The sequence below is a fragment of the Chrysemys picta genome, chromosome 21 (genome assembly GCF_011386835.1).
Source record: "Chrysemys picta bellii isolate R12L10 chromosome 21, ASM1138683v2, whole genome shotgun sequence".
NCBI lineage: Eukaryota > Metazoa > Chordata > Testudines > Emydidae > Chrysemys > Chrysemys picta.
The window spans coordinates 16773456-16785642 of NC_088811.1; the positions used below are offsets into that span (position 1 = coordinate 16773456).

Sequence of the window (12187 nt, forward strand, 5' to 3'; positions counted from 1 at the left end):
CAGGGAGGCTTAGATAGGAGGTGGGGTCCTGGGGAGCAGTTAGGGGCAGGGGTCCCAGGAGGGGGTAGTCGGGGACAAGGAGCGGGGGGGGTTGGGGGCTTTGAGGGGGGCAGTCAGGGGCGGGAAGTAGGAGGGAGTGGATGGGGGCTAGGGCAGGGCTCCCGGGGTGAACACCCTAATGAAGTGTGCTGTGCATGCCTGTGGCTACAAAGTGTACATCTCAATGCAAAGTTAGGGGGCCTTCAGCTCTGGGGGCATGGCCCAGATGAGAGCAAAATTGCGGCCAGCTGTGAAATCCAGATCTAGGCCCAAGTGCTGATCCCCAAACACCCAAAATTTGGATCAGTTCTTTGGATCAGACACTTCTCCGATTTCAACCCATCAAGCTCTCAGCACCCTATGTATGGCACGGTAACGACACCACTGAAGTCTGGTCCCAGACATGCCCAGTGTTTAAACAGAGCCAGGATTTGGGATGGGGAAGCCGTTCCAGGGCACGCTGAAGCTGATCGAACACCACACGAGTCCCTTTGAAGGAATCCAGAGTCATTACCATCCATCCCGTCCAGCTCAAAGAGGCGTCAGAACCCTACCTCGCCGGGTGCTCTTCCTTCTCCAGCTGCAGGTCCGAGTCCCGGTGTGGGAGCTGCCCACCACGTCCCCATTGCTGACCACCGTCAGGAACCTAGGGCGGGAAGAGCGCTGTGAGTGGCCAGGCAAGCGGAACAGGCAGCCAGTTCACAGGGATGTTTGGGGGACGCTATGAGCTGTCACTGGGCAAGTGCAGATCCACCAGCCTGAACGGCAAGGACCACACCCGAATTGCTTGGCTGCCAACCTGGCTGCCATAGTTAAATGGCACCAAGAGAGGGTGACATGCACAGGCAAGCCGCACTAAGACACGATGGGTCTTTGTCTCCCCCTCTAGTGGCTGGTCCGTGTAAAAGGTTAGCGAGTTTCCTACTGCTTCCAGCTCCTAGAGTCGCCCCGTAAACGGCAGCGATAGAGGCTCACGGCTTTTAGCTCTGAAGGTCCAAGCCCCTGAGCAGGGCTGGTTACATGTGCATCCACTTACAGACACCCGAGCTGACTCCCAGCACTGGCGCCATCCAGTTACACTGCAGGTCTCAGTCATGCCAGTTCCCAGCACGCCACCCCCACACCGCCAACATGTCCCTCTGACGTGCCCACTCGCCCACTGCTTCACTCCACTTGCCTCTCTCTCCTTCTGGTGTCTTTTCCCCCCTTGGCGGCTTTCAATCTATTTCCTCTACTCTCCCCCACACAGGGCATCCCTTCCCAGTTCTCTGCATTGTGCTCGCTACCTCCTCTCCTGGGTTACTCTCTCTCCGTCAGGAGTCAGTCCTCTTCCTCCCCGCCCCTCTTTTCAAGCTTGTTCGCTCCTTGGGGCTGGAACCTACCATCCGCCTTGATTCTTACCAGTATTGTGCTAGCTCCCAAACGCCTTAACACCAGCGCGCTTGGCGCTGCACAGACAGGTAACTGAGGCAGTCCCAGCCCCAAAGAGCTTGCGATCCAAGTTCCTCTCTTCTGAAGATCCCTCTCCAGACACAAGCAAGATTCACTGCTCAGCTCTGACACGGACTGCCCGCGTGACTCTGGGCAAATCACTTTCTTTCCGTGCCTCAGTTTCCCACCTGTGAAGTGGGGATAATACTTTCTTTCTCTGCCACTAGACTGCAAGTTCTTAGTGGCAGGGACCAGCTCCCACTACGTCTGTACAGCCCTAGGTGCACAGGCATTACTGCAATCCAAACAAACAGCACCCTCCCGATACCCAGCAGGGCTGGACAAACAGGGCTGGCGTGAACCTTCAGCCCAAACTTCAATCTAACCCTTGAGGTTGGAAGAGCTCCGTTAGTTGTGCCCCTCCTGCATTATTTTTCACGTGTGCAGGCTGCGGCACTAGGCTCCCTGGTGCCAGATGGCAGCAGAAGGGCCAAAAGACACAGAAAAAAAACTCCCCCTTGCGAGATTTCCAGTCTAACGTTCCATCCTCTTGGAGATTCTTGTAAGCAGCCAAACTGGTGTCAGCACATGATCACATCCCCTAAGCCCATCTGCCACCTGAAGCAGGCGACAGCAGGCTGTCCCAGGGATGTCCACTCATTTGCCAGACAAACCGGGCCCATCATCCAGCATGGAAGGGGTTAAGAATTTTTAAAACTCAGTGCAAGAAGCACGGTGCGGGGGCTTCCACCAGTATTCGAGGGGAGGCAGGTCTGTGTCCGAGCTTTGGGAAAGGTGGGGGAGGGCTGGAGTGTGTGTGGTGGGGTGGAACAGGATGCCTGAGAGCAGCCAGCGAGATCAAAGCCACAAGGGCTGTTTCCCAGACAGCAGCTGACGGAGCGTCCTGGTGACCCGCATCCCCCTCCCCGGGGGGCACCCTTGAAGGTTTCTGCCTGTCCCAGCCCTGCAGGAAAATGACCTAACTGGGCAGACCCAGCCATGATCTCAGACCTGGGGAGCAGGGGGTGGGTTAAAGTCTCCAGACACAAACACATGTGCTCCTTGTGCCCTCTCCTCATGGTATTATCTGAACAGCTATTAAAGCAGCATCCGGGCCGCTCAATAGTGCGCTGAGTGAACGCACCCAGCCTCTCCCCAGCCCTACAGGGAAGCCGCGATCCAGGTTCAAATCCCCATCATGGAACTAGGGAAAGAAGCAGAGTCGACATCCATCTCCTAACATCACAGAACATGGCTCACCGCAGTGCTCAGGGGAAGCTTTGCAAGCAGGAGGCATCCAAACCTGGATGAAGGGCTAGCGTGGACCAGCCCCACACGGGCTGGACTAACACACTAAGATCTCCGCTTTAAATCAGGAGGGTGGTGGGCGGACAGAGCTTAGGCTCAGAGCTCAGACTGTCCGCTTGGGCCTGGCTTTATTAAGTAAATAAAACGTCGGGGGAAGCGTCCAGGTCACAAGGCCAGGTCTATGCCCTGGCCTGTAGTTGGGGGGCAGGACCCACACAGATCCGCACGGGGCAGACCCACAGCTTCCTACATTGTCCGACGGCACCAGCAATCCCACTGTCTCAACACGGCTCCCTGCAGCGAATCCAGCCCAGCCAGACTCCGACGGGAGGAGCTTTTCAGAGAGCAATGGTCTCCGAGTATTTACAGTGACAGGCGGCCTTCCCCAAACCAGGTAACCATTCACTAGTCCCCCGGCATGCACAAGCCGAAAGCCCTTGGGGAGCACAGGGAAGCGAAGGTTAAAGCTCAGGCTATCCTGGTTAGGTCAGATCAAGGTGTAACGAGCCGAGCCCCAGGTTCAGGCTTGGTCTGACCTCCTTAGTCAGTTTCCAGGTGAGAAGCCAGCACTTTATCCCTTCTCCCCGCCACACACACACACACCCCTATGCCTCCTAGCTGCCCAGAGAGCAAACCTAGACCTTCCCTCCACCCACCCGGTAGCCATGCAAAATATAGGGGAAACTGAGGTACACATCAGCTCTCCACCCCACCCCATAAAAATACCACAGACCATTCCCACTTCATCACCCCCCAGGGCCTGAGCCAAATCTGGGAGGGTGTCTCCCTGCCGAGCGGGACAGGTCTTGCATTCAGCCCTCCAGTCAGGCCTCGACTCACTTGTGCCCACTTTCCAATCTGTTGGCAAAACAGGCCTGTCGGGGAGGGCTCCGTTTTCCCCAGTTTTTGGCCCCCTTGCGGGCCCGGCAACAGAGTCCCCTATTGGATGTCCGTCCCCTGAACACCAAAGGAGTACGTCCCTACCCAGCAGTGGCAGGGCCTAGCAAGGCTGCCATTACAGCTTCCTGTACCGTCAGCACGGGACTTTCCCAGCAGCCTCTGCTGCCTCCATCCTCTCTCCCTGCAGGGAACCCAGGAAGCGGCACCTGCCTCCTCACGTACCTTCAGAGCAAAGCCAAGTGTCCTGCTCTCCTTGGGAAAAGCAGGGATACAGACACCGCCGACCACGCCTGCCAGTCCAGAAATCAGACCCCTCTCTCCGGACCTGGCAGGAGACCCATCACCGCGGCTCCCGGTTCAATCCTCCCCTGGCATCCAGAGAGCCTTCTCTTCAGCCACACGCCCACCCTCCTCTGCACTGCAGCGTGCACTGGGCCGGGGACACACGCTGGCTGTGCTGACTGGGCGAGATCCCGAGGCAGCCAACTGAGCAATATCGCGGTCTCTTCCCTTTAGCAGGCAGCATCTCCTCCACCCTCATTACATCACTCCCTGTTGCCTGCAACTGCTGCTGAATCCAGGAGCGCCACCGCCCCGCCTCTTAACCTTCCTCCGCTCACGGCTGCCTTCTAGATGGGCTGAGGAAAGCCCGGATTGGCAGGACGAGAGAGAAGAACCCATGAACCGGATCAGAGGCCCTGTATGTCCGTCAAGAGCTGTGGAGACACCGAGAGCTGTGTGAGAAACAGCGACAGACACCAGGAGCCTGACCCGGGAGGAAACAGCCTCAGGTAGCTACTTAGTGTTAATAGAATAGACAGGGTCACTGGAGACCTAGCTGCTACTCCCAGCTCTGCCACTGACCCGCTGAGTGGCCTCGGGCGAGTCCCTTCACCTACATGCCTCTGTTTTCCCCTCTCCAGGTTGTGTCTGTGTTGGATATTTGAACTGCAAGCTCTTCAGTCCAGCAACTGTCTCTCATTATGCATCTGTGCCACGCCCAGCACAACAGGGCAGTGAGCTCAGAGGGGCGGCTAGATGCTACCACAGCAACAATCATTTTTTAAGCGTGTTTAACAACAACTGTCTATATCTTTAATACTACAACAAGAATGAGGAGTACTTTCGGGGGCTCACAAAGGCTTATGCTCAAATAAATTTGTCAGTCTCTAAGGTGCCACAAATACTCCTCGTTCTTTTTGCGGATACAGACTAACACGGCTACCCCTCTGAAACCTTTAACCCTACAGGATCACAGCAGGTTTCCACTCTTCAATCGGACATATCAGTTCCTACCTGCTGAGGTCCCTTCACTCACTACTGAAATGCAGCCACCTCTGGGCTGTAGCGCACAGCCACGCTAGGCAACAATTTAGAACAAGGGGTGAAGAATAACGTCTCTAGCTGAAACTGCAGGGGAAACTTGGAGAAGCACAATGTACTGAAATGCCCTGGCCATCCCACTCCAAACACCACAAGTTGAAGCAGCTAACCTACTTAACCTTTAAACGCAGCTACCGGCTGCTCCTTGGAGCTTATAGAATAGTAGTTTTGCTTTTAGAAAGGAGACGTTTGGTCAAAGAAATTAAATGAAAAAGAATCACAACACTAAAAAGCAAATCCAGTATCATGATATAGCGTATTAAAGCCGGTTCCCTCTGAATGCCATTAGGGGCTCAGGATTAAACGGTTATCTGCCCACCATAAGTGGAAGCAGCCTGCTAACATCTCTAACTCTCTGTTAGAAATCCCCTTTTTAATTTTTTTTGCTATTCATAAAGGAGCTTGTGGTCTGCAAAGCTACATCCAGGCAGGTCCTAACTGTCCTCGCATCCCTCAAACAGAATCCCAGCTCTGAGCACCCCGGCACGCTGAGCGCGCTCAGATCTGAAGCGAACTCTTGCAATTCAGACCCAGAACTAACATGCTGGGGTGAACAGTCCAAGAAAACAGCCTCCGATCTAACTCGGGTCTGAGCCCGTGAGCCACGCCCACATGCACCTGCATAAGTTTCCTTCAAAATGCTCATATCTCCTCTAGCCTCCACCACCAAAACCTCCTGGTCCACCACCCATCCCCACAGGCACTGGGCCAGGCATCGCGGCGGGAAAGCACTCGAAATGCAGGTGTTTAATAGCAGGGAGAACTGCGAGGGAGTGATGCCAGGAGAGACCTAGAGGTGGAGGGGAAGGGGAGTTGCTCAGATGGCCTGTGGGGAGGCAAACACTGGAACCGAGCTGGCTTCTAACTCCAGCAACCAGTCCAGGTTCTGCAGAGAAAAATTCACCGGGCTTCCCTGACCGCCTTCCCAGCAGCACGACCGGATGGGCAGGGAGATCACCCTGCCACAGTCCCCATGCTCTGCCTGTTGGGGACTTCCCCAGCTCTTGCAACCAGCCCCAAGCTGTCCAGTGACAGAACATCACACCCCTGTGTCATTCTAGTCGCCAGAGTCAAGGCTTCCCTTGCTCCTGCCTGCATCTAGCCAGCCATACCAAATGGGGTTGTGTACCCAACTAAAACCACCCACACTCTCACCTTTCAGGCTTCATCTAATAGCCCAACACCTGCCTTGCATGGATACACGCCCACGCACATATGACTCAGGTCATTCTCTGAGAACAGGCCATGCCGGGATCTCCGCACATGGCGGTTGCTGTAACACCGGAACATCAGTGCATGTTAGCGACTTGCATCCAGAACGTACGTGCGAGGGTGCACCGGCCCCGAGACCAGACAGCCGGGGATTTCAGTGTCTCCGGGCAGGTTTCACAGCCACCAAATTAGCTGGGATCTAGAGAAACATTCCCTATCTCCTCCCAAGATGGGAGTGCCCAGATGGCAGGAGGAGAAATGCCTTCGCAATGCCTCTAGGAAACGTTTCGCCTCGCATCCATCAGAGGAGCTTAGCTGCTTTGCAGAAATTTAGTACAGGCTTGGAGCAGCTCTGGGAGACATCAGGATTCTTATCCCCATTGTACAGATGGGAAGCTACGGTAGCAAGGTTACAGGCCTGTCTTTCAGGGGTGCTGAGACCCACCTCTCCCCTCAACCAGAGCCAAGAGCTCAGCACTTCGGAAAATTCAGACTGAAGCGACTGGCCCAACATCACGCCGGAAACCAAAAGCAGCATGGGCGGGAAGACGATGACGACAGGCGTTCTGACTCCTTGCCCCTGAACTGCCCTGCCGCGCAAACACACAGGGCCAGATTCACCACTGCCCTGCACCTTTCCCACCAGAGCAAAGCAGGTGTGAAACGCTGCCGTTTCGGAGCCAGGAGCGTTTTGCTCTGGGGTAAATGACAACGTGAAGTGCAGGGACATGGTAAATTGAGGCCCAAGGAAAGAAAATATAGGCAGGCATGAAGTGCTCAGTGATTATTGCCTAAAGTGTTCTCCCAACCCTTCTGCTCCCCCCCCCCCCCGCCCCCAATACCACACAGTGTCTCCGAGAGCTCCCACTGGTTCTGAGCTACCTCTTCCCAGCTGCCAGCAACGAGTCCCCTGTCCATTTTTTCAGCACTTCCTGCTTTTCGCTGCAGTGGCATAGGCTCAAAGGGTAAAGCTGCCCCCCGTCCAGGTTTTCCAAGGATGATCCCTTGTTCGAGGTAGCTGCCCTGGTAAATCAGTCAGGACGCGCAGCGCGCACTGCCAGCTAGCCAGTTTTATGGGACCATCCCAGTTTTTTGTACCTCAGCGGTGGCCACCCTGTCAGTGAGGTGGGGAAGCTGGAACGGCGGCTGCCAGCAGCACAGGAAGGAAGGACGGACGGACGGAACAACTGATGCTATTAAAACACCACAAATGAAGCCAACAAGCCATCTGTGTTTAATTGACTTCAGCCTCGTGTCATGCGTTAGTTACACGCCGATGACAATGCAAATATAGACCTGGCTCTTAGCACTGGTGGAGGCCACATCCAGGGAAACGGGTTCTGCTACACACACCCCTCAGCACAGTGTTGGTGGTACCCTTCCCTCTAGTAGCTGGTATACTGCAGGATAATAGCCTACAACTACTAACCACTAATCGACTTATTCCTTCAGCTGCAGCAGTAGAGGTCCATGATAGAGTGCTGAAGTTCCTAGGTTAGAAACCTACTCGGGGGGGGGGGGTCATTACATATGCTCTGAATTCTAGGCAAACACGATGCATGACAGAACAGCGTATTAAAGGACTAAAGCTTCACCAAAACGGTCTTTTAATGGGTGAAAAAATTGGATTTTTGAGTAAACCGAATATTTTGTGAAAAGTATCTGCTTTCTACAGAAATGTTTGATGTTTCGTTGAAAAATATCAAATGCCCCAAACCAGAGACTTTTGGCCAAAAAATGAAATATTTCAAGCCTGAAACGTCTCATGGAAGTTATAGTTCAGATGTCTCCTGCCCTCATTCTCTATGGCCAGCCTTCCCAGCTGGACTTCATCTCCCATCATGCACCACAGCCACAGGGCACTGCATCCTGTCACCATGAAGTGACATCATAGTGCATCATGGGGCATGTAGTCCAAACAAAGAGGCAAGCCGCTGGAGGATAATGAAAGCATGGTGCACCCAAACTACAACTCTGATGAGGCACTGTGGCAGGATTTCCCAATCAAAATGTTTTGAATTTCAGCCAAAATAGTTCAGTTAATTTTTTGCCCAAAACTCAAATTTTCCAGCTCTACTGAAAGCATTTCCCAAATCGTTTGGTTATGAAACAGGCAGAGGGGAGCCTGAGTTATGTATATTCCACATGCAAAGAGCAAACTGTTCCAGTCTAAAGGGATTTATTCTCATCAAGAAAGAACAAAGTACTAGGTGTATCCATTTTTCTAAATAAGGCTGTAATCTCCTCTAGAACACCAAGAAGCTAACTGTTTCCATCTCCGTATGGAGTTTAAAATTAAAACATTAACAGTTTGCACTCAGATAGAACCTTTAGCCAGAGGATCTCAAAGCACTTTTAAAAAAGCAGGTCAGCGTGATCCCCATTGTACAGATGGGGAAAGTCAGGCACAGAGCAGGGAAGTGACACACTGCGAGCCAGGAATAGGACATGGGCTTCCCGGACTCATAGCCCCATGCTCTCGACCACAGCGAGCCAGCAAACGAAGACCCTATACAAGAAAATACAGAAGGAACAAGGGGGGGGGGGGAAAATCGCTCCCCAATTCTTCTGTGCATATGAATGACATAGGCCAAGACGGAGCGGATCTCAGGTTGCCCGACTGGAGGATGAGAATTGCAGATGGTTCTGGTGCCCCTTTGAACCCAGTTCAGCCTGGAAACCTTTGTTGTCACATGCAAGAGGCACTACCTGTGGCTTAGGGTATGTCTACACTGCAATTAAACACCGTGGCTGGCCTGTGCCAGCTGACGTGGGCTTGTGGGGCTGTCAAATTGTGGTGTAGACACTTGGGGGAGGGTCCCAGAGCCCAGAATCCAGCCTGACCCTCTACACCACAATTTTACAGCCCTGCAGCCTGACCCCAGCAAGCGTGAGTCAGCCGACCCAGGCCCGCCGTGGGTGTTTAACTGCAGTGTAGACATACCTTTAGAGGCGAAGGGGTTAATACATTCTTGTTTTAACACACACACGCCCCTTGCCCAGTACAATCCAGCTGACCACATTTATGCGTGTCCCTGCACGAGTAAAACAATGCGTTACCAACCCAGGGCCTGCTGCTTCGCCAGGGATGGGTGGTTTTGGGCAGAGCCTGCGATAGGGGAGGCTCAAATCTGCAGCAGACTCTCCCAGCTGCAAATGCCTCCCTGAGATGGTAGATTTTGCAGCTGGGATTCAAAATGATGCCAGCCCAGAGATCAGATAATGGCATGACCCAGCCACAGAAATGAGAGGTAGGATGAAGAGAGAAAGAGCCAGACACTCTCAGACAGGGTTGCACAATCTACTCCTGGGGTGGATATAACAGCAGCACCCAGTGGAGATCTGCCTAACACCGCTCCCAGGCAGGGAAAAAGTCATACCCCCAAATCACTGGAATCCCCGGTGGAGTCTCTCCTGTCAATTTCTCTGTCAATTTCCGCCTGGGGGGTCTAAACGCCTGGATTACAACAGACCAGTGGGCTGGGTTTATGCAGCAGCAGCAGGAATGGGGTTCAAACAGCCTTGACAACCCAAGCAGGAGGGAACGGAGGATAAAGGTCACAAGCAGACAGACCCACTCCCAGGAGTGCAGGCTGAAGAGAAGGGGGGGGGGGGGAGGTAACACTTATAAGGAAAGGTGGGGCCCAGCCCGCACACAGGCCATTTCTAGCCCAAATTTAGATTTAGCAAGCAAGCGTCAAGCTGAACATAAAGCCTGTAGGAATTTATCCAGGAACCGTATATGCCAATAGAAAAGTTTAACCAGCAAACATTCCTGTGTTTGCAATGCAAACATTGCAAAACACTATTTCCCTGGGGGAGGTGAGCTAAGGGACGTGGGAGATGAAATGGGGGGGGGGAGAATTGCTTTAATGTTTGTTAGCAGCTAATATGTATCTCAGAGAATGGAGCAGTTATTCGGATCGTGGGAATCGTAGTGTGGGTGAAAGTACCAAGGACAATTTGATGGGCCCTTATCAGCACCAACAGACATACACGCAAACCGGAGAAGGAAACTGACTAGTCTGTTCGTACATACAGGGTAGACGGCCAAGTGGGTCAAACACTGGGTTGAGACTCAGTAGAGCTGGGCTCAATTCCTGCTCTGCCACAGACTCCACGTGTGACCCTGGGCAAGTCACTTAACTTTGCTGGGCCTCAGTTCCCACCTATACTGTGGAGAGCCTAATCCTTCCTTTCTCTCGGCCACGTCTATTTACAGTGGAAGCTCTCTGGGGCACAGACTGTCTCTTGCTGTGCGTGTGTAGCACCAAGGGGGCCTCTAGCTGCTAACAATGAATATGAATAATTTGTCCCAGCCATACAGAGTGCAAGAATGGTGAACAGGCAGTGTAACTGGAGAAGAGTGAAGATTTAAAAACATCTCCGTGCCGATCGCTACAGGGTTCTTTGGAGCAAGGACAGGAAGCCTGGAGAGCCTGCAAAGAGAACGTTTAGTAGCCTTTAAAATGTTTGCCAAGGGGTCGCTGGAGATGAAGCTAAAGGCCTAGGGAGCTCTCGTGGGAGGGAGATGTAAGTGCTAGGATTAGAAATTGGAAACACCTTGTAAGACTGTGGGGAGAAAGCCCTGAAATATTTACCATAAGGTTCTAGCTGAGTCATAACACCAGGCACAGGCCTGGGACTCCCCCTGCTCTCAGAGGGCAAACCACGACCTGCCTCATGAAGCAATAGCCACACCCAGAGCAACCCCCTGCCTCCCTTACCTGGCCAGGAAGGTACTACGGAAGCACCTATAGGCAAAGCTACTGGAGTGATCCATACAGACCCCAGGGCAAAACCCACAAAGGCTGCCTTTGTTCCAAGCAGGGGCACAAGCTCATCCCTCCCACAGATTCAGCTCCTTTTGGTGCCTCCTAGCTCACCTGAATTATCACCTTGGGAGAGGGTGGGGTGGAGCTGTGGGCATGTGAAACAAGCCAGCTATTCGCAGCTGGGGAGAAGGCCGGCTGAGTATCATGTTAACCCCACAGGTGCTGAATTAGGGGGACAAGTCAAAGCCGTGCTGGATACCTTCTCAGTGAGGAAATCTCAGTGCTCTAGAGTATTATTCGTTCTTTGTATTACCATAACACCTAGGAGCCTGAGTCACTGCCCAGGACCCCACCGTACAGGTACTGTACAAACAGAGAACAAAAAGACAGGTCTGGCCCAAACAGCTGGCCACCCTGGAGAGACAAGTCACCTGAACTATAGTACTGATCTTGATGAGCGAGGGATCCACAGATGCAAAATTCAGAACCTGAGCCACCCTGGGAACACTGCAGTCCCAAAGCTCAGGGTTGCTCAGATCTGGCAATGGGGGAATGTGTGATTTGTCCCAATTCAGAGGTAGGGGCAGGCTGTCTGGGAACTCTTTTTGTTCTGTGTTTGTACAGCACCTGGGGTATTGATCCCTGTCTGGGGCTCCCAGAGGCTGCCCGTAATAAATAATACTGATTCTGATTCCAATCCAGATTTGGACTCACCCACAAAATAAATACATGGGGCAGGAGGATGTTGGATTTGGGGGATTGGGATGAACTATTGCTGAGTGAGGGTTAAATGCCCAGACAGACAGGAGAAGAGGGGGATAAAACATATGCTTCTGAGCCAGTTCAGGTGATCTTGTGGCGAAGGGACTGTGCTGGGACTCAGAAGAGCTGGGGTCAATTCCCAGCTCTGCCACAGACTCCCTGGGTGGCCTTGGGCCAGTCACTTAGGGCTTGTCTACATGAACAATTAATTCACAGCAGGATGGGGTGTGAATCCACCCTCCCCCGGCCTACCACGGACTAACTGTCCCAGTGGACCCTGCTGACGTGCACTAACTCTTCAGCAGTGCGCTTTGATCTTGTCCCCTTTCGAAGAGGATTAGCATGAGATAGATGCACATCCCATCTTGCCACAAATG

General features: G+C 53.1%; 1 protein-coding gene across 13 annotated transcripts in view; it reads right to left on the reverse strand.

The window, feature by feature from the left end:
- Positions 1-12187, reverse strand: part of ARHGEF10L (Rho guanine nucleotide exchange factor 10 like) — a 195690-nt gene that overhangs the window by 113978 nt on the left and 69525 nt on the right. For 10 of the 13 annotated variants that reach the window (XM_065575085.1, XM_065575083.1, XM_024111244.3 and 7 more), the window contains one exon: positions 594-685. In XM_065575085.1, the coding sequence (XP_065431157.1) occupies positions 594-685 (92 nt within the window). Of the gene's footprint in view, positions 1-593; positions 686-3900; positions 4233-11000; positions 11372-12187 lie in introns of those variants that run through there. The other 3 variants (XM_065575087.1, XM_065575088.1, XM_065575089.1) reach the window with 3 other exon arrangements.